Genomic DNA, 22,957 nt, shown 5'->3' with positions numbered 1-22,957 from the left:
TTTAAATAAAAACAATACTTTATGACATGGTAATGCAATTTATTAAAATAGGATGCCGTGTATAAAGTATCCTTGATAATAAGTAGAATTGTATATCCCTAGAATTTTATAATGTGCAATATTAGGAGAATGTCACTTTATTATGAGCAATGTTATAAATACATTTACGTAAATAATTGTAGGTGAAAACTTTAGTTTTCTACTAATTGATTTATTTACATTCACAATGATCTAAAACATATCTGAGTCCAATAATGTTTTACAATATTTAATAATTTAGCTCTGGGTTTTGTACAGTACGTTTACCTGTGGATAAATTAAAACTTTAATCACAGACTTCGTACAATTATCTCTACATGATACTAAAAACAGATAAAAGACAGTACCTAATTTATTGTTTAACCACAATATTAAGATATTTACCTTAAATCATACTGTTTTAATCAGGCATGAGATGTATAGAATTTCATCTGAAGCATTATTATGTACTTTGAATGTTTTATTTTCATAGCGTTAGAAACATTATTAGAGTACCTGATAAACTTCTCAGGTTCCAAGAGGAATTTCCTTTGGATATTAGTAGTATTCTTTCTTTAAAAGTGACCAATTTGCCTTTGGCCCATCCCTATAATCCTAGCTACTCAGAAGGCTTAAATCTGAGGATTATAGTTTGAAGCCACTACATGCAGGAAAGACTTTTATCTCCTGTAAACTACAAGAAAAAGCCATAAGTGAATCTGTGGCTCAAGTGGTAGGACACCAGCCTTGAGTATAAAAGCTCAGAGACACCACTCAAGTGCCAGAGTTCATCACCAGTTAAACACACACACACACACACACACACGATAGATGTAGTAGTATACAGAAATTCCAATTCAGTCAATCCAGTCTAGATATTTTCTTCTGGTGTACAGAAAACTACCAAGGAAGCTCTTTTGCTCAAGGCTGATGCTTTACCATTTGAGCCACAGCTCCACTTCTGGCTCTTTTTGTGGGTATGTGTGGTTATTTGGAGTCTCTTCTTAGACTGGCTTGAAACTGTGTTCCTCACATTTCAGCCTCCAGAGTAGAATTCTGGCTTCATAGGATGATTTTGGTAGTGTTCCCTTTCTTCCTATTTCATTAAAGAGTTAGAGGAATATTAGTGTTAGTTTTCTCTTAAAGGTCTTATCAAATTCTGCTGTAAAACCATCAGATCCTGCACATTTTTGAGTAGGTGGTCTTTTCTTTTTTTTTTTTTTTTGGCCAGTCCTGGGCCTTGGACTCAGGGCCTGAGCACTGTCCCTGGCTTCTTCCCGCTCAAGGCTAGCACTCTGCCACTTGAGCCACAGTGCCGCTTCTGGCTGTTTTCTGTATATGTGGTGCTGGGGAATCAAACCTAGGGCCTCGTGTATCCGAGGCAGGCACTCTTGCCACTAGGCTATATCCCCAGCCCCAGGTGGTCTTTTCTTGACGTTTCAATTTTATTATTTCTTATGGAACTGAGATACATTACTTTTCTTTTCCAAACTGTAGATTGAAACCAGGGCCTTACTAGGCAAGTGCTCTACCACTTGTGTACTGCCCTACAATATTTAATAAATTAAAATCAATAGTATAGTTATGATGTGAGCTTCATGAATCCAGAATTTTTCTCATCTGTAATTTTATTTCCTCTAGTTAATTTCAAATAAAAATAAATGGTCACACTTCTAGTAATTAGGTAGATTATTCTCATAGGCTCAAACAATTTTTATTTATCATTTCTTTGTAGAGGGGATTGATTTAGCTGGTAACTCTTAAGACATGATCCTAGTGCCAGTAAAAGAAGTTCTATTTGTTTTTACTAAAAGTCAGAGAAAATTGACTGTGATGATGGTTATTTTGTGACTTCAGGCAACGTGAGGGATTTTTTAGGAAACAGGATGTTTATTTCCTTTTTACTTAACTTTTAATTTAATTTAAATGAATAAGTATTAAATTAATACCTAATTTAGTATTACTTTTTACCTATTTAAATAGTTCCATTAGAGCAGTCAGTCTCAAGTTTTCTGATCAGCAATTTTCTCTAAGTTTTCTAATCAGCAGCATCAGTGTCACCGGAGAATTTGTTAGAAGTACAGGTTGTTATCGTAATCCTAACTCTGCTGAATCAGAACTAAAGGGAGGGTAAGAGGGGAGGCCTGAAGTCTGTTTTCATCAGGCCCTGGAAGTAATTCTTAACCACAGCAAGGGTTGAAAACCTCAGTTTTAAACTAGGTGATTGCTTTAGGAATAGCAGTGTGAAGCAGATCCTGCAAACTAGGTTCCTCACTTTCCTAAACCCATTCCTACTCATTTTTTCTTTACCCAATGTCCCTTCAGAACATTTTCTTCAAGTGTTTGTGGAAGTGTATAAGCCCCAATTTGTTCCATGCCAGCTTGTTTCTCTAAAATTATTGACTCACTTAAGAGTAGACAAAATTACCTAGAAGTGCTGGTGGTGAGTTTGCTGTTTCCAAATTAAGGAATTCTGATTATTCCTCAATGCCTATGAAGTTGCTTAAAAAATAAAGTCCAGGGGCTGGGAATGTGGCTTAGTGGTAGAGTGCTCGCTTAGCATGCCTGCAGCCCTGGGTTTGAGTCCTCAGCACCACATACACAGAAAGAGCCAGAAGTGGCGCTGTGGCTTAATTGGTAGAGTGCTAACTTTGAGCATAATGAAGCCAGGAACCAGTGCTCAGGCCCTGAGTTCAAGCCTCAGGACTGGGAAAAAACTAAAAAATAAAATAAAATCCATGTCTAAGTTTAATTTTAAATGTTATTAATATATGATTAGTTATTCCTTGGTTACTTTTTTGTTTCATTCTTAAGTGTTTCCTCAGATCTAGATGTGAAAGAAATTTATTTTGAAGTATTGATTTCTTACTATTCTTGTGTTTTGTGCAGAAGAAACTCTAATCTGTTGGCCTTACATCTTCCATAATTTACATAAGTTAATATTGATCTCTCACTGTTTACCAGGTACTTTTCCATGCACTTTACATGACATGGTATATTTGAAGTCCAGGTGCTGTGAATACCTTGATTTTGCAGGCATAGAAAAATCTAATGTTCCCATGATGACCTAGCTGGCATCTAGCAGAGCCAGAATTCCAAGCAATATTTCTCTAAAGAACACATTGCTTTTTTTTTTTTCTTTCGAAGAGTCACTACTGGTGCTTGAACTCACTGCTTTCTTGCTCATAGCTGGTACTTGACCATTTGAGCCATTCCTCCTGTCTGGCATTTTTACTAGAATTATTCAGAGATGGAGTACTCAGGACTTTTTTGCCTAGACTATCTTATAATTATGATTTTCTAGGTGTCAGCCTCAGAGTAGCTAGGATTACAGGCATGGGCCACAGACTTGTGGCCAAAGTACATATTTCTTTTTTTTTTTCAAAGTACATATTTCTAAGAGAGAGAGAGAGAGAGAGAGAGAGAGAGAGAGAGAGAGAGAGAGAGAGAGAGAGAGAGATCAGTAATCAAATTATTTATTCACCTAAGTAGAATATTTTCTTCCTCCATTTTTACATATAACCTCAAGCTAGTTTCAAGAACACCACACAGTATTCATGTAAGGCCAATAGCTTAAAATTCAGTACTGACCAGTAAAAATAATAATGCAGGTATTTATAAAGAAAAGTTAATGGTCTTATGAAACAGAAAATGCCTACTTTTGTAAAACAATTTCACACAATTCTAAATACTTTCTTAGCTATCCAGCTTTCTAGGAATTCCTTCTTAGAACAGGAGTTAAATTTCTGGTAACTGGAATATAATAACATGTCATAGGCATTCACGTTTTTTCATGGATAACACACAAGATAAGTAAGAATAACTTTCTTGACATTTCTAAAATGTATAGCCTGACACTTTCAGATGGCACAACTCTGATTCCTTGACATAACGTAGTCATTCTAATCTAGAATCTTTGGAGTAGCCTTATGATTTTGAAGCTATACAGTGTCTCTTCTATAGGAAGCTTTATTAGTCCATGGGCTAGAGCTGGAGGTTTATAAATTGTGAAGATTTTAATTTAGAAGTTAAGTTGACTTGATATTTTATATTGAATTATATTTATTAGTCTTTATGTCTTAATTTCAACAGCATCACTGCAAAACTTGAAAGAGCTTTAGAAAAAGTTGCTCCTCTTCTTCGTGAAATTTTTGTAGACTTTGCCCCATTCCTATCTCGTACACTTCTTGGCAGTCATGGACAAGAGCTTTTGATAGAAGGTATGATTTCTCTATTTTAATTATTTTAGTTTTTTATAATGTATCATTAATCATGGCATAAATTTTGCTTCTACAAGAATATATTTATATGTATTGCCAAAATAGTGTAAAGATAATGCATCCACAAATTCTAGTAATAATTTAATTACATGGTTTCTGTTTAATCATTTTTAAATGACATTTTTCAGGATGCTAGTGACAGAATTTTGAAAACAAAAAACTGTATAAGGTGTTGGAATAGGAAGCTCTGGCTCTTCTAATTTCAGTCTTACCAGGGCTAATACTGTCCTCCCATTAAAATAGTCAGTTTATTAAACAATCTTCTCTAAAACTTCCTTTTGAATATGAGAGCCATGCTTCTTTACATAACTTTCCTTTTTCATATAGCATTTTTAATGTGAGAATTCTTAACTGAGAATTAAAATGTATAGAAATACTGAACTGGTAATTGATGGAGTCCTATCTTCTGCCCAACCGCTTAAGTAGATTGAAGCAAAGGAGAGAAATTTATTGTGGTGAAGATTCAATTTGTGAGACTGTAGCAAGAGAGTAGCTTTGAAAGTTACGGCTAACCAAAGTTTTATTTCTTTTTTTAAAAGTTTAATTTTATCACTATCTGTGGGCTTCAGAAAGGAGAAATCAATATCAAGATGATCCAGTAGGTAAATGGCGGCTTTAGATGGTCCTTAGAGTTAGCTGCCACATGTACTTTGGATTTTACCTCTGGTTTACCAAGGAAGCAAAAAATGTTCCGCACCTGTTTTGTCATTTTGTCTATTGTTTCTGCATAGTGTTTTTCTGAGGTAAAACAGTAATAAATAACAGCCTATGGCTCCATGGCCATACTCTATGACTTTGTGTATTACTATGCTGCTTGGTACCTCTAGTTTCATTTCTGTACAGTTGAATCAATGACAGCATTCCAGTGTTCTGGAAAGAATTAAATTCCATGATGAGCTTTGTATAATGCTCTTTGAACAAAGAAACCCAGTGGCAAAATTGAAGAGGAATATTGTCACTTACGTGGCTTGAACAGAGTTAAATGGAAAGGGCAGCCAAGAGAGGTTCCTTAAGAAGTCTGGGGGGGCTGGGAATATGGCCTAGTGGCAAGAGCGCTTGCCTCCTACACATGAAGCTCTTGGTTCGATTCCCCAGCACAACATATATGGAAAACGGCCAGAAGGGGCGCTGTGGCTCAGGTGGCAGAGTGCTAGCCTTGAGCGGGAAGAAGCCAGGGACAGTGCTCAGGCCCTGAGTCCAAGGCCCAGGACTGGCCATTAAAAAACAAAAGTCTGGGAAGGCTGTTGTAGTTTGGACAAGAGTAGAAATGTCTCTCTGGGTTCTGCCATTGTCACTGTTATTTTTAGTGCTTCTATTTACAAAGTGAAGTAGAAAGCGTTCCAGAGAACAGAACTGTGAGAAGAACTGCTGTAATTTAAAGGTGTCTAATAGCAAATTTTTAAAGTCCTTAGAAAATTACATAGCTCTTGACCATAGGTTGTGCTTATAATTTAAATAGCTCTGTTCACCTGTCTGTGATTGAACAGGATTGACTGTTCATTGATTCACTCAGAAAATATGAATTATATGTATCCTTAGTGCCAGAAGTTAAAAACTATATGTCTACCTCTAGGAGCAAACTGTAAAAATGAATAATCAGAAGTCAACAACATATATCTGTATGTGTATATATGTATATATGTACATACACACATATAGCAACATTATAGACATGATATAGTTGGGAGACTCCTTTGAGGACCTAAAGCTCTGACAGAATATCAAAGTAACTGTTTATTACTGGTCTTACTCCTGCCAATTACTAAAGCCTCTTCATCTGTACATATTTATGAAAGCTTAGTTTCTGTTTTCTTGGTTCTCCTTAATTACTGCACAAGCTCACTGTTTTCTGAATACCAGATAGAATTTAAGTTACCTCATATGAGTACTTCCAACCAGGATACCTTAAACTTACTTTATCCAAAATGTACTTATTCTTTGTAGATAACTTTTTATTCCTATATTTATCTACTTGTTATTAAAATCACCATTAATGTAAAAATATCACTTTTTTCTTAAAATCTTTAGCTTTCAATTATATTTATAATTATTTGATGAGAAATAATTTCAGGAAACATTAACTTAGAGCCTAGTTCCTCAAATATTCTTACAAATATTACATTAAGCCAAACAAAACAACATAAGCCTTACAAGATGACATGTATATTAAGGTAGACAAAAGGAGAGGCCTTGTAAGTTATGCATCCCGTGGACACCAGACTTTCAGAGGATTTTTTTTTTTTACTTTCTTTTGTTTTAATCTTTTTTATTTCCTTTTAGGTTTACATGTTACTGATGAGCAAAATCGCTGTTACTTTAATACTTTTCTGACATGACATTTTAACAATTCAAAAATTTTAATAAACATTAATTGAAAACAAATCCATAACTGTTTCTTCTTATTTATATTTATTGTGTTTTTTCTAAAATTGTCAGAAATCCATAAATACTATTAAAAGATTAAAAAAAGTGTAGAATAAAATTACTATTGTAGTAACAATATCAGTAATGGTTCTCACATTATTTCTAAAACTAAATCTCAAATTATTTACTGACTTGTCTAGATGCCAAAGCAGAGGTAGAATTAGGTAAAGTTGTAAGACTTACATTACCAGTTCCTGAACAAGTCTATGACAATGTTCTTTGGAATTACTCTCAGATGACTTTTTTTTTTTGGCCAGTCCTGGGCCTTGGACTCAGGGCCTGAGCACCTTCCCTGGCTTCTTCCTGCTTAAGGCTAGCACTCTGCCACCTGAGCCACAGCGCCCCTTCTGGCCGTTTTCCATAATGTGGTGCTGGGGAATTGAACCAAGAGCTTCATGTGTAGGAGGCAAGCACTCTTGCCACTAGGCCATATTCCCAGCCCTCGGATGACTTTTTAACTGTTGTATGTTGATTAATCAAGATCCTCATCCTATCCAGAATTTTCCATAGTGCACCATCTCAGCTTTTGAATTCTTTCACCAAACAGAGAGAAGGTAGAGTAACTGGGAGCTATGTCTACATTTACCTCACCTATTCTAAATTGAGTTGAAAGAATACTAACAGTAAATCTCAACTGATAACACTACATAAAACTAAAGATGTATAATTTAGAATGTGACTAGACTAGAAATGAAATAATGGAACAAGTAACATTGTTCCTTTATTGTATGATTCTGTAGTTTAGTACAATTTTATCACTTTTCATACTCAAAGAACTTTTAAAACTTTTAATAAATCATTTTAATGCTGTATGAGTGTAATAATCATGTACTTACATGCTGATATAAAAATGACATATATTTATAAAGTTTTATCACATGTTAAGTTTTTTGATTGTGAGTTTTCCTTTTAAATACCATCTCTTGGTAAAATGAAATATTGGTGATCTTAAGCTATTGTCTTTCAAATATTTACTAGTCTATGCAATAGAAATAGATAGACATTATTTCTTCAAAACAGAATGGCATTTAGTATCTCTCAGAATTTCGCCAGAAGCTTCTTTTCCATATTTAACTTATAGCTATCCTTTTGTAATAGAAGACATTCCTTGAACATGTAAGCAAGTTAGGCACTGTCACATTTTCTTGTTTGTGTATAACTCTTATTCCTGCACAGCATCTTCTTCCTTTTTTCCCTCCATAATGCTATACTCATTCTTTGAGTCTTATTTCAGGGTCTGAAAGCCAAATTTATATCCTCTCTTCTATAGTATTTATGCACCTACAACTAATAAAATTATGTTTCACTTATGCATAGAAAATACCTCAGTGTTATATTGTCTTCGCATAACTTAGATATTGTTACATAATAAATATTCAGTACTTCCCCCATATTGAATACAACATTATTTTTACTGACAACTTTTAGTAAATTTTGAAAATAGAGAGAAATTGATAGACTTTTATGTTCCTTTATGTGAATTCCAAGTGCTGACTAGCCCTTCATACCCATGAGTTTGCTAGTACATGCATCTCAAGTACATTCTATGTAGTTCTCTCCCTTCCATGTAGAAATGCATGCCCTTACCTTTTGCTCTTTTTTCTCCTATCAGATGGTCAAATCTAGGACCTGGAGTGTTCTCTACTACTAAGGCACATCTTTAGTTTCCACCTTCTCATTCATGAATATTCACTCTTGTTTTACATTTGCTATCCTCTATACCTTTAATGTTACCAGCTTTTCCTGTCTCTGGGGAAGAAAAGTTTCTAAACCATGCAGAACTCAGAGCATTAACATGATAAACGTCATTATCTTAATTATTGAATATTACTGGTAAAGAAATAGTATTTATGGTTATAAATCTTATGACTTCTAACTTCCCCATACGTATATGTATGTCAGAAACTAATTGAATTTCAGTAACAAGATACTTTAGAAAAGACTATTAGTCTAATTTCACTAATCATAAAATATATTTATTTTATATCTTCACATGATACTTTTATTCAGTTTTTTAATATAAACAAGAAATGTAGAAATGTAAATGCAGAAATGTTTTAGTGTTTATGTCGTTTAAAATATGAACTACCCTTTTTGCACAACACCTTGTAAAAAAAATCTATGTTCAATTAATAAACAAATAAAAAAATAAAATAAAACATGAACTAAACTAGTAACCTTTCAAAACCTACAATCAAACCTATTCCCAAAGATGACAAAACAATAAGTGGCTCAAAATTGTTAGATTTGCGTGGCTTTCTGAAGCAAAGAAAATATTCAAGAGAATGTATGCCACTTCTCTGACAGAGAGTGGGGAGGACCTTATTTAGGATTTGAATCTATAGCTAGTTGTAGGTTGAGTGCTAAATGCCAAGGAGTAGAATAGAAGTTGAACATTTCGATTCACAAGGCTTAAGTTATCATTAGTCATAAACAGTTATCACCCAGCTTAAAGGGTTGAGATAGTATATTTAGGGTTGTGTACCCCTCCACAGTGTCCATTTGAATGTTCCATCATGGAACAGTATAGTCTTGCAAAACTCTTTATATTTAGTGAGCATCATTTATTTCAGTTGGCACCCTGCAAAAAATATTCATGGTAAGTTCATTATGATGCGTATCCAGAAAAAAATTGTTTTAAATGTCTAAGGAAAAGAAATGAAATAAAGTCAAACTCCAAGGAACTTGGAATTGGGAGGCTCAGTAATCAAGACTACTCCCTTTAATGCTCAAGACAACTTCATATTCTCCTGTTTCTCTGTGTGCATCCTCTTAGTCTTATCACTTCTCTGTAAAACTAGCTTCTTTTGCGTAATCATTAGACTATGGACCACCCTATCACTTTAGCTCTGAATATGAATGTTCTTTTAGTCAAAATGTCTTTTATCATCTCCCTGTAATGACTAAGAAAGAAACTAAATGGCTTAGCCACAATAAGGATTGTATCCTTTAAGGTCTGGATGTCCTCTGTTAAAATCAACATAAGTCTAGTGAGTGGTGTAGCATGTATGAGGTTAGATGTGATAAACAAAGATGCTCTTTTTAGGAGCTATATACAAGGTGATTTTTTTTTTGTCAGTCCTGAGGCGTCAACTCAGGGCCTGAGCACTGTCTCTGGCTTCTTTTTGCTCAAGGCTGGCACTCTACCACTTGACCCACAGGGCCACTTCTGGCTTTTTCTATATATGTAGTGCTGAAGAATCAAATACAAGACTTCATGTATTTGAGGCAATCACTCTTCCACTAGGCTATATTCCCAGTCCAAGGTGAAATATTTTTAAATGAGGTGTAGGACTATAGGGAGTTTCAGGTCCATAAGTACATGTAATACTTAAAGGCTTTTTAGAGTTTCCAAGAGGACTCTAAAATTTCTTTAAAGTGTAAAAATATAGTATAAAACATTACATTATTATTATAAGGAAATTACCCTACTTGAGAAGTAGGCATGGAGCATTCTAAAGTGGCATGGACCATTCATAGTAGCAATATGGCTAAATAGTTAGAGTCTTGTGTATGTTTAGACATTTATCTTAACAAAATTATGTATCAAAATGTAATTTTAGAATCAACATTTTCAAATTGTAATACTGGACAATTCAATGCAGTAAATTCAAACTACATAGCAATGAGGCATAATTTTTAAATAAAGAGATGATTTTTTTTCAAATAAAGTGATGAAACAATAGAAGCTAAAATAATAACCAAGAAAAACAAATTGGTATTCAGTGAAACAATAGAAATTAATACAATAGCTAAGAACAACAAAAGGGGTATTCAGTGAAACAATAGAAGCTAAAGTAATAACTAAGAACAACAAATGGGTATTCATCAGTCTAGGTTAAAAAGATCCCATTAAACCCCACTGTACCCAAGTGGGAAAAGTTTAGCTTTAACTGCGTAACACATATAGTGTGGTCAAATGCATGGGAGAATGGTGGAAAGCAGGCAAACCTTTGAGAAATCTGGGCTAATAGTCATTGGAAAACTCAGGAACGTCCATGAGCCTCTCCAGTTAACCATCAAAAAGCCAGAAGTAAGGATGTAGCTCAAGTGTTAGAGCGCTAGCCTTAAGCTAGCCTTAAGCCCAAGAATCAGCCCTGTGACCAGCACAAAAAATAAATAAACAAGGAAAACTTATTTCCACTTTTTGTACATCCCGCATGGTTACTTGTCAGTGCATAAGCTCAGTAGATAATTTTACATGCACAAATAATGAAAACATATTGAATTAAGTCTGTCATGCAAAAGGAAAATGCTCCAGTTATTTCTTAAATGCACAATTATTCACAAGCAAAACAATTAACTTATATAGGAAATGAGCTAGACAAACAGTAATCATAAATTTTATGTCTTATAAATCTCAATCATGAGTAATTTTCACAAAAGTTAATAATTAACATTTTTATTTTTAACAAACTACATACAATTAAAATTGTAATTTTACATTTTTAGCATTTCTTTGTTCCCTAATGTTCAAGAAGACCAGAACTAATTTAAAACAAGGTCTTTATTATATGCTCTGTTTTAGTGTATGTTGTCCTGTTTTTGTAATCCTTTGAAAATGTAAAATGTGTCTTTAGCATACTGCCATACAAAAAGCAAATAGCAAAAGCAAAAAGCAAAATAAATTTTTTCCATAGGCTGCAGTTTTCTAACTGCTATTCAGAGTAAAAGCAATGTCATTATCAGTTGAAAAAAAAACCTAATACTACTAATAACATTGTTTACATTTTTATTTATCTGCCTGTGTGATGGTGTAGCCTGAAAAATTTTATGATATTCCATATTCCTTTCCAAATTATATACTAATAGTATTTTCCTATTTTGTTATTTTACTTCATGACACCAGGAATCGGTTCTCCTTCTAACCTTTAAGAAATAAATTCTATGTAAGTACCAAACTTAACTAGTGTAATATAAGCCATCTAAAATTAAATGGTATGATGCTTAAGAATGAATTTTTGTCAATTGCAAAAATACGTTTTAAAATTTCTATTTATGTCTTTTGATAAATTTTATTAGTTTACCACAAGGAATTACTTTTCATTCTTGGCATAAAATCTATCTAAGCATAAGTATACAAGTATATGCACTTGGTTAAAAGATATAAGTCCAAAACTTTGTTGTTAAACCAAGCAATACATTGTATTATTGAAAAATGCTAAGTGTGGATAGAAACTGTTTCTACCAACAAAATGATAAACATGTGAGGCAATACATAGTATAATTGGTTAGTTTTAGTAATAAAATATCTACAAAATATTTATTATGCAATAAATGCATGATATATCAAATTAGGAAAGTAAGTGAATTGTTCTAAAAGAGTTCCATGCATTGAACTTCCATACATAGAAGTGATTTCTTGAATATGATGCCAAAGGCACAGGCAACCAAAAAACAGGTATAGTGTACTTAATAAATATCAAACAATTTGTGGCTAAAACAACAACAACAAAAAAAACAATATCACCAGAGTAAAATGACAACTCACAGAAAAGGAAAAACTGTTCACAAATTATATATTTCCTAAAAAGTTATTTAGAATATATACATAACTATTAAATCTCAACAAAATCACAAACACCACCTACATAAATAGGATCTAGGTACTTTACTACTCCAAAGAAGATATACAAATGGCATACAAGCGCTTTAGAAAACACTCAGAGAATTAAACATTAGGCAAATGCAAATCAAAACCACAGAGGCTACCACTTGGCAGGTATTATGATGGATAACAGCAAAAAAAGAAAGTAACAAATAATAGAAGATATGGAAAATTGAAACCCTATGCCTCATAATTGTTGCTGATAATATAACATGGTATGATGAATATAAATAGTATGTAGTTCCTAAAAATTTTAAAAATAGTGTATGATCCAGCAATTCAGCATATATTTAGAGAAGGATCTCAAACACATCTGTTCACCCATGTGCATAGTTGCATTACTCATAGTAGCTTTAATGTAGAAATAATTCAAGTTCCATTGATAGGTGAATAGATAAGGGAAATATTGTATTTTCATACAGTGGGATATTATTCAGTCTAAGAAAATGAAACTGACAGGATAAAATACATTGAATCCTGAAGAAATTATTCTAAGTTTAATACCTCAGTCACAAAAAGACAAAGACTGTATGACTCTGTTTACCTGAGGTACTTGGAGTAATGTCAAAAAAAGTAGAATATAGCCAGGGCCTACAGAGAGTGAGTTATTATTGTTTAGTAAGTATGAAGTTTCAATTTTATGACACTAAGAATTACAGAGATGAATACTGGTACAAGATTATAAACTTCATACCACTTAAAAGGGCTTCACATGGTAAATTTTTGACTTTGTGTGTTGTACTACAATAAAAATGAGAGTACTAACTTGTAATTAAATACATTTTATTAAAAACAGACCACAGCAATATAAAATTCAAAATAGTCCTGTTCTATTTTAATGTCAGCAAAACAGAGTGTATACTAGAGGTAATTTTCCCTCCTGCACACCATAAATTTTGTGTATTCATTTCCATTATTTTATTCTAATAAATATATTTTGATATCCACCAAGTAAAAAAAGTCAGTTTAAAGTATGATAATTCAAACTTAATGTATTTTGAGAAATTTATCAAAGGGCTGGAAATATAGCTCATTGGTAGACCATGAGGCTCTAGAATCAATTCCTAGAACACTTTCTGTAGAACACACATTGTTTAAAGGTATTCAAAAATTATTAAAGCCCAAAAAATAATTAAAGTCTGTCCAATGCCAAGATCTTAGAAATATTCCTCAAAAATAGGTGGGGAATGAAGACTTCTACAGGAATTAGAATCTGGCAAAACTTATTGCCAGCAGATTTATATTATAAAAATGAGTAAACAGGTTTTGTTTAGCCAAACGGTAATGATAACTTGTAAACTTGGATACATTCAGTGAAAAAAAGTTCAAGAAGTAGTTAATGAGGGCTGGGGATATGGCCTAGTGGCAAGAGTGCCTGCCTCGGATACACGAGGCCCTAGGTTCGATTCCCCAGCACCACATATACGGAAAACGGCCAGAAGCGGCGCTGTGGCTCAAGTGGCAAAGTACTAGCCTTGAGCGGGAAGAAGCCAGGGACAGTGCTCAGGCCCTGAGTCCAAGGCCCAGGACTGGCGCAAAAAAAAAAAAAAAAAAAAAAAAAAGAAGTAGTTAATGTGTGTACATATATTAAATATGGTTTTCTCTCTTAGTTTTTATTCATGCATAACAAGTGTATGTTAAAATTCACCACCCATTCAGTATAAAAAATTTAGGAAAACAGACTTCCCAAATAAAAACCTCAACCCCAAATTAATTATCTTTGAAAAAATAACAACCAATATAAAACTTCACTATGAAACATCAAGTGAGATTGGGTGGAGGTCAATAGATTAAAAATAAGTAATTTTTGAGTATAGGGATACACATTCACTCTTCATATATGAAGTAGAAAAAAATGACTTAGGTTTGAGATAAATGTTTGATTTCTTAGAAATTTCAGAGGAATAGTGAAAACAAAGGAAGGGGTAGTAGGTTACAATAATATTTGTGGCATTCATTGGAGAAATCTCGCAGTGAAATAAAAAAGGAAATTAGCAGAGGTTCAAATGTTGTTCAGAATTCTCAAAGAAGGGAAATCTATGGTAGGAAATAGGACAAACTACTTGATGCTTGATAGGGATAAAAAAGCAAAACAAAACAGTGAAGTTAAGGCAGGTACTGAGGGCTCAGTCAAAATGGAGTTTGTCTTTGGAAAGGAACATGGACATTTCTAAGCCTAAAGGAGAATTTATAGACTAGACAAGGTTTAGGAAATCATAAAAGGTACAGTCTGTCCATTATAATTACACTATGTTCCTTCTGGGATATCATCATTTAGTTAATTTGGAGTTCAAAACAGTAGCTTCTTTTAAACTGGAATGATAGCCTGATGACTTGTGAAAAAAATTTCCTCCAAAGTAATAATTATCTAGTCTCAAAATTTACACAAATGTTTATTCAATATAGTATTGACAAAGATATTTAATCAAAAATCAATGTAACAAAAAAATGCCTTCCATCTTCTTGATCATGATTATTGTAAAAGGTAGTATTTTAGTGTGGAAATATTTTAGCCAATTAAAACAACAAAAAGACTTATGCTTGTTAGGAATGGTTTTGTGAGTGCTCTCAAATAAATATGATTTTATCACCAATTAAAAAGTTTATGACTCATTATTTATGGCCAATGTATTTATGAATATTTCCTGGCTGAATTGTTCACAGTATTTAATAGAACATCAGATTTTATGACAAGTTAGAGAAATTATCCTACTAAAAAATTTACTAAGCAACATAGGCCACACCAGTGGCTCACTCCTGTAGTTATCCTAGCTACTCAGGAGACTGAGATCTGAGAATCACAGATTAAAGCCAGGCATGGCAAGAAAGCTTGTGAGACTCTTATCAACAATTAATTATCAAAAAAAGGTGGAATGGGGCTGGGAATATGGCCTAGTGGCAAGAGTGCTTGCCTCCTACACATGAAGCTCTAGGTTCGATTCCCCAGCACCACATATATGGAAAATGGCCAGAAGGGGCGCTGTGGCTCAGGTGGCAGAGTGCTAGCTAGCCTTGAGCGGGAAGAAGCCAGGGACAGTGCTCAGGCCCTGAGTCCAAGGCCCAGGACTTGCCAAAAACAAACAAACAACAACAAAAAAAAAAAAACAGGTGGAATGGGGCTGTGGTAGCCTTAGCAAAAAAGCGCTCAGGCCCTGACTTCAAGCCCAAGGACTGACACAATCAAAAATGGAAAGAAAGGGGCTGGGGATATAGCCTAGTGGCAAGAGTGCCTGCCTCGGATACACGAGGCCCTAGGTTCGATTCCCCAGCACCACATATACAGAAAACGGCCAGAAGCGGCGCTGTGGCTCAAGTGGCAGAGTGCTAGCCTTGAGCGGGAAGAAGCCAGGGACAGTACTCAGGCCCTGAGTCCAAGGCCCAGGACTGGCCAAAAAAAAAAAAAATGGAAAGAAAAAAAGAAAGGAAACATTGTCAGAGATAGCATGTCATTATATTTTAGACTCTGAAGGAAAAGTAGAAGCAAATTGTATAGGAATGGAAATTCATAAATGTAAATAATAACATATAAATAGCACCTAAAAGATATAGATGGCCTCTCTGAAGTAGCTGGTGTAGGATTAACTGGAGACAAGTACTTTATTAACATGAAAGATGAGCTTGAATTTATTCAGTTGCTGCTGGCTCTTTCCTCAAGTTGTTCTAAGTAAAATCTACAGTTTTGAAAACTGAATTCTGTTTCTTTCATTGTTTGAAATAGAGTGAAAATTTGTTGTAATTTTATAGTAGAATACATTTTCAAAAAAACCTTCAGAGAACAGTTTACTTTTTATTTCTCTTAGCAGAAAGAAATTTTTCACAGATCAGTTGCAATGGAACCTAACCTTCCATAGCCCCAGGTGATAGGGACATACAATGATGATAGATGTTAGTAGATAAAATTCAGTTAGTTATGGACAAGATTCCTAGAGGAGAACAAGTAATTATGATCAATTATGCAATAGCAGCGTCTGGGAATGAGGTAGAACAAGGTCTACACACTTACTACATGATATCTTCCCATACCAGTTATTAGATGATTGATTTGTTCAGCAAATGCAATACAAACCTAGTTATGGGCGATTTATGGATTTTTTTCATCTTAACCATTCAACAACAAATATAAAGCAGTAAAGTGCCTTTACTATTACATTATATTATGTAGTAGACACAAAAGAATTTTGCTTTGGTGACATGCTTATACGTGATAGCTACAAAATTCAGTGAGTTCAGTGTATTTCAAGTAATTGAATAAAATAGACTCAGAAAAGTCTTTTTATAATTGAGTTATTTGGTTATGAATCATTGGATGCCTTCCATCTGCCTCCCCTCTCCAGGATGATACTTTTAAATCTGTTAGAAACTTCCTCTAAGAAGATTGACTTCAAGTTTGAACCTAAAGTTCCCTTGGAAACTTAAAACTATATCTGTCATATAGCACAATGTATTTTTTCTTGAGAGCGTGGGTCACAATTGTACTTAGGTAATTGTTTGATAATATCTATCATCTGCCAGAGGATAAGTTGTTCCAGGTTACCAGGACCTGCTGTATCATGTGTGTCCAAAAGCACTTGTTAATAGGCTAAAAGATGAAAAAACGAAGCTTCCTATTGTTGAATTGGTGATATTAGTGATAGAGAAAACTATAATTTATCAAGGAACAATACAAAAAAACTTCCTTCATTAACGTATTCAAACACTGAGTATTTTGTTCGTGATGGCAAACTAACCATTTTCTGTATTGTCTACTTAATAATATATCTCACTGTAATACTGACAGTTTGTTACTACTCTACAAAGCTGGGCTTTCCAATATTTGACTTCCCTGGTAATACTTTATTTTCAAATATATAAATTTTTGAAACATAAACACAAGACGTACAACATATTAAACCTGGATGAGAAACCAGGCATATTGGGGTGTGTCATCAGCAGAGTCAGGAAAGCTCTTGTTTCACAATCACCATTGAAAATCAAGGGAAAACAACATGGGACTGAAGGGGAGAGCCAAGGATGATGAGTTTGACAAAAGCAACAGAAATTTTGAGCACAGAGGGATAAACTCAAATTAAGATTTAGAAGCAACCTGCCCATTAAAAACAGCAAGGATGGCACAGAGGCAGACAAAACACATTTTTCTGACCAAATAGGATTTTAAATAAGGGTTTAAGTGTGGACAAGGAAAGATAGAGAAAGGAAGTTGAAAGCATATGAAATTGAAAAGAAGACATTGTCCCCATTTAATGTTTCAGTGCAGTGCAGTGTAACTGGCTGTTGTATGCACCAACTTTCTCTGCAGAAACACTTGGCAGCCTTTAGGGGGCCAATCAGAAACTGACATTTAAGGGATACAAGATTCTCCGTAAATACTTTTGTCTTCAATTCCATACTTCTTACTCCTGTATTTAAGTCCAGACAAAATAGAAATCTTATACCTACATGACAAAGACCCTATATGGTATTTTTTGGTTTTTTGTTTGTTTGTTTGTTTTTCAGCCCTGGGTTTGGACTCAGTGCCTGAGCACTGTCCCTGGCTTCTTTTTGCTCAAGGCTAGCAGGAACCCAGGGCTTCATGTATACGAGGCAAGCACTCTTGCCACTAGGCCATATTCCCAGCCCCAATCCTGTATGTTTCTAAGTCATTTCCTTTCCCCTCTCACATCTCTTCTTTCCATGTCAGTTTAGTGCAGGAAGACCCACTGGAAGGACACAGAACTGTGGACATGCACATTAGAGAAACTGATTCCTTTAGTGCAAAGTTTAGCAAGCTTTCTGAATCGGGTCAAAAAGGAAACATTTAAACTTTGTTTAAACTTAGTTTCTGTCCTAAATACTCAGCTTTTCCATAGATATAGCCATTGACATATATAAGTGAATCTGACTATTTTGGTAGCACGTTATGTAGCACGTTATGAGTGCTAAAATTGAATTTTATTTAAGTTTAAATTGTATTGAAACTTTCTTGCTTTCTCTCAACCATTTCAAAATGTGAAACTTATTTTTAGTTCATGGACCATCTGAAAATAGCTGATGGTTCAAGCTACAGGTTAGTTATGACACATTCATTATAGGGTGTCATCAGCATAGCATAGCATAGCATAGATCAGATATTCACAGTGAGAGGAAGCACTATTTTGTAAAATATTTACTTCAGTTACATGTACTTCAACATGATGTATATTATATTGTTTCAGATTATAATTTAAAATGTAATTAATCTACTGTTTACCTGCCAACAAATTTAGCATCAAGAAAAGCAAGTCTTACTTGAAATTTACACATCTATTTAGTTTGTAAAGACTACATTAAGACCATCTAGAATTTGGGTTTAGTTATAAACTAGATTGAGTAAAGCATTCTGCAATACTAGTAAAATTGTCTAGTTTTAAGAGGTCAAGATTAACACTAAAATTAAGCTGTTTCAAGGGAAATGAAAGAAGTAACTGGTTAATATCAGCATCCAAGTTATTACTTGATAAATTGAATTTTAAATACCAAGGCATCTCCATAGAACATGTACAAGTCAACTTTTCTTGGCCCTGATTTTGGCTATCCTAATATGTTGTTACTTGCGCTCTAGTTTCAGGTTGGGAGGTCAGGGCCAGGGCAAGTCAACTTTTGCCATCAGTCTCTCATCTGTCCTTTCTCTGGTATCAAAACAACATTTTCCACATTACAGATGCTCCTTAATTAGGAGTGGAATTGCTACAGCTTAGGTGGACCCTGGATCACAAGAGAAATAAGCCATCGCTTTGATTAAGTCTTGCTAGAGAAGCCCAAGGAAATCAGATAAGAGAATACACATTTCCTACATGTTACAGTGGAGAAGTCGTCAGCACTTTTCTGCCTGCTCTCTTGTGCTCATGTTGTTCATTGTGTGCATGGACAGAAGACTCTTTAAAGGCCAGTTTTAATACACAAGAAAATGCCTTCTAATTTTTAAATTATTAGAATTTGCTGTGTTTGAAATTATGTGTGTGTTTGAATGTAATACATATTTTGAAACACCAGTTTTTGAAAGAATTGGCTAAAAGTTAACTACGGAAATATCTGGTATAATTAAATTAATTCAGTATTCTATATACCACTGTGAATTAACTAGTTATATTTTAGTAGTTTTATTGATATATTTTCAAAATCTTTAGATGATAGATAATATGTGACATAAATATAAAAAATGTTAAATGCCAAACTAATTCAGTATGTATTATAATTTGTTTTTGATACATTCTCCTAGTGTTCATATGTTTTATATTTTCCTATAGTGTACACTAATCACTTTATGAATAATTTTCTGCACAATAATTCCACTGTATAAATATATAATATAAGACTACTCCTCTGTGAAGATTGCTAGTGATCGAATTCTATGAATTTACAGCTTTGGTTATTGGAAAAACCATTGTAAATCAGAACCAAGAGAGAGAAAGAGATTGAGAGATCTTTCACTTCTACAGCTTTCTCCAGTGTAGCGTAGTATTTTCCCTTTCTGCAGTACCTCCCTCAGAAACCTTCCTTCATGATTGCAAAGTGGGAATCTTTGGCTTTCTGTATGGTTTATTTGACTGAATGGTATCCTGATACTGTTTGTAAGAACTTGATTTGATTGATGTTCCTGCAAAATGGTTTACTTAAGTATGCATACCATTGTTGGTCTGATTATTAAAAGATTATTATTGTGTCCTTGAAAAAAATCATACTGATCCTGATGTTTGAACCCCAGATCTAAGTGCTGTCCCTGAGCTTTGTTGTGAAGGCTAGTACTCTACCACTTGAGCCACACCTTCACTTTTTGGTGATTAATTGGACACAAGAATTTTTGAAATTTCCTGTCTGGACTGACTTTGAACTGGGATCCTCAGATCTTAGTAAGTTAAGACTATACTTGTGGGCCACTGCCTTCTTTTGTTTTTATAGTAACAAAGATAATAAAAAATCAAGATTGTGAGACTGTTTTTCCCATGCATGGTAAGATTTTCTTTATTTTCAACTACATGTAAGCCAGTACATATATAGATTTGTGGGCTCATGAACTTTTTACAGAAGCTTAAGCTTCCCTTCCCTACTCTCCATGTCTGTTTTTATTATTTCTGGTGAGGTTATTTTGTTTTCATTATTGTTGGTTCGTTGGTTGGGTAGTCGGCTGGTTGCTTGTATACGTATTATCCTCTTGCTAAGGACAACTGTTATTTAGGGAGTACTGGGATTTGAAATCAGGGCCTCTTGCTTGCTAAGTAAAAGTTCTGTCACTTGAGCCATACCTCCAGCTCTCTTTCTGTAGCTTGCTTTCTTTTTTCTTTTTTTTTTTTGCCAGTCCTGGGCCTTAGACTCAGGGCCTGAGCACTGTCCCTGGCTTCTTTTGGGCTCAAGGCTAGCACTCTGCCACCTGAACCACAGTGCCACTTCTGGCCTTTTCTATATATGTGGTGCTGGGGAATCGAACCCAGGGCTTCATGTATACGAGCTGAGCACTTTTACCATTAGGCCATGTTCCCAGCCCTCCAGCTCTTTTTCTTTAGGCTATTTTCGTATAATAACTCAAGTCTTTGCTTGGATCTAGCATCAGACTGGAATCCTTCTATTTTCACATTACAAGTAACTGGGATCACAATTGTCTATCACTATGCCTGGCTTGCTTGTTGAGCTAATGCTAACACAGCTGCTATCTCTTTCCTTGAACTCTTTGTCTCCATCTACTGAGTTGATGGGATTATGGGTGTGAACCACTATTGCATAAGGCTAGAATTGAAACTAGTTTTGGCTAGTACCTAGTTAACAGAATATACTGTACTGTATGTAACTTAAACTCAATCATTAGCAACAGATTTGTCATACTACAAGTTAGTCTTGTGATGCCAGTTTTAAACATTAAAATACTATTTCCTTCTCCATATGGAAAAATATGATGTGATACATGATAAATGTTATTATTCATGCTTACTGGGTTTTCTGTACTTCGTAGAGTTCTTTTCATTGCACTGAGCTCAACCAAAGATATTTTTCTCATTGAAACATGTGATTAGTTTTAAAACTACTTCCTTTAAAAATCAGAGGATGCAAACTGCAAGACAACAGAACATCTAATTTTAAAATATTATCAACTAGATGTGTTTTCTTTCTATGTATTTTTAATTTGCTTTTATTTTATTGTAAAAGTTCTGTACAGAGGGGTTATAGTAACAAAAGTAAGATAATGAGTACATTCATTTCTTCCTTTCTTTCGCGCTCTCTCTCTTTTTTTTTTGCCATTCCTGGGGTTTAAACTCAGGGCCTGGGTACTGTCCCTGAGCTTCATTTGCTTAAGACTAGCACTCTACCACTTGAACCACAGTGCCATTTCTAGCTTTTTGTGTTTATGTGGTATTGAGGAATTGAACCAACAGCTTCATCCATGCTAGGTAAGCACTCTACCACTAAGCCACATTCCAACAGTGTTACCTCCTCCCGCATTTTCTCCCACTTTCCCTCCCTGTCCCCGAGACTCCTTTCCCTTGTTATAAAGTTTATTTTCAACATAATATCTTGTGAGTTTCATTGGTGTTCACCCTTTATCATTTATTTCATCATTTTGTGATTCTCCTTCCATTCCCCAGATCAGACAAACATGTATACACCTTGCCAAATTCAAAACCAGTGACAACAGCAGATAAACCAAAGGGGGGGTGGAAATAACAAAAGAAAAAATAAATAACATCACACAGCACATAAAAATTAAAAAAAACATTGTTTCCATGTCTTGGAATTTATTTCAAATTAGCATCATTTTATGGTCATATCTACAGAGTTATTTAGCTTTTGTGATCCTCTGCTAGGACTATCCTAGACATATATTAATTTTTACAAATGAGGGAAACCATGGAACCTATGTTTCTGGCATCTCTGGCCATAAAAGAAATGCAAATCAAAACTACATTGATATTTCACTTCATCCCAGTTATAGTGACCGCTATAAAGAAAACAAATAATAGTAGTTGCTGGTGGGGATATATGGCCAAAAGGGAATGCTACTACACTGTTGGTGGGAATGTAAACTTGTTCATCCACTTTGGAAAGCAGTATGGAGGTTCCTCAAAAGACTAAACATAGAAGTCCCCTATGGGGGCTGGGGATATGGCCTAGTGGCAAGAGTGCCTGCTTCATATACATGAGGCCCTGGGTTCGATTCCCCAGCACCACATATATGGAAAACGGCCAGAAGTGGCGCTGTGGCTCAAGTGGCAGAGTGCTAGCCTTGAGCAAAAAGAAGCCAGGGACAGTGCTCAGGCCCTGAGTCCAAGGCCCAGGACTGGCCAAAAAAAAAAAAAAAAAAAAAGAAAGAAAAAAAAAAAAAAGAAGTCCCCTATGATCCAGCAATCCCACTCCTGAGCATTTATCCAAATGATTACAAACAAGGACATACTAAAGCTGCCAGTACTGGTATGTTCACTGCAGCATTACTTACTATAGCCAAGATAGCAACGGAGGAGCCCCTCAGTAGATGAATGGATCAAGAAAATGTGATGTATATACACAATGGAATTTTGTGTTTCCACGAGAAAGAATGACATTGTCCCATTCATAAGGAACTAGAAAGACTTAGAAATAATCATAGTAAGTGAAGTAAGCCAGACCCAAAGAAACATAGGCTTCA

At 34.6% G+C, this 22,957-nt stretch overlaps 1 protein-coding gene across 11 annotated transcripts in view; it reads left to right on the top strand.

Moving 5' to 3' along the window:
- The window catches only part of Nbea (neurobeachin), a 525,681-nt gene that overhangs the window by 198,242 nt on the left and 304,482 nt on the right, over window positions 1–22,957 (top strand). For all 11 annotated transcript variants that reach the window (XM_048341508.1, XM_048341507.1, XM_048341505.1 and 8 more), the window contains one exon: window positions 4,111–4,238. In XM_048341508.1, the coding sequence (XP_048197465.1) occupies window positions 4,111–4,238 (128 nt within the window). The remainder of the gene's footprint in view (window positions 1–4,110; window positions 4,239–22,957) is intronic.

The sequence above is a fragment of the Perognathus longimembris genome, chromosome 3 (genome assembly GCF_023159225.1).
Source record: "Perognathus longimembris pacificus isolate PPM17 chromosome 3, ASM2315922v1, whole genome shotgun sequence".
Lineage (NCBI taxonomy): Eukaryota > Metazoa > Chordata > Mammalia > Rodentia > Heteromyidae > Perognathus > Perognathus longimembris.
The sequence above is the reverse complement of the archived record's forward strand: the minus strand, read 5'-3'. Positions and strand labels throughout refer to the sequence as shown.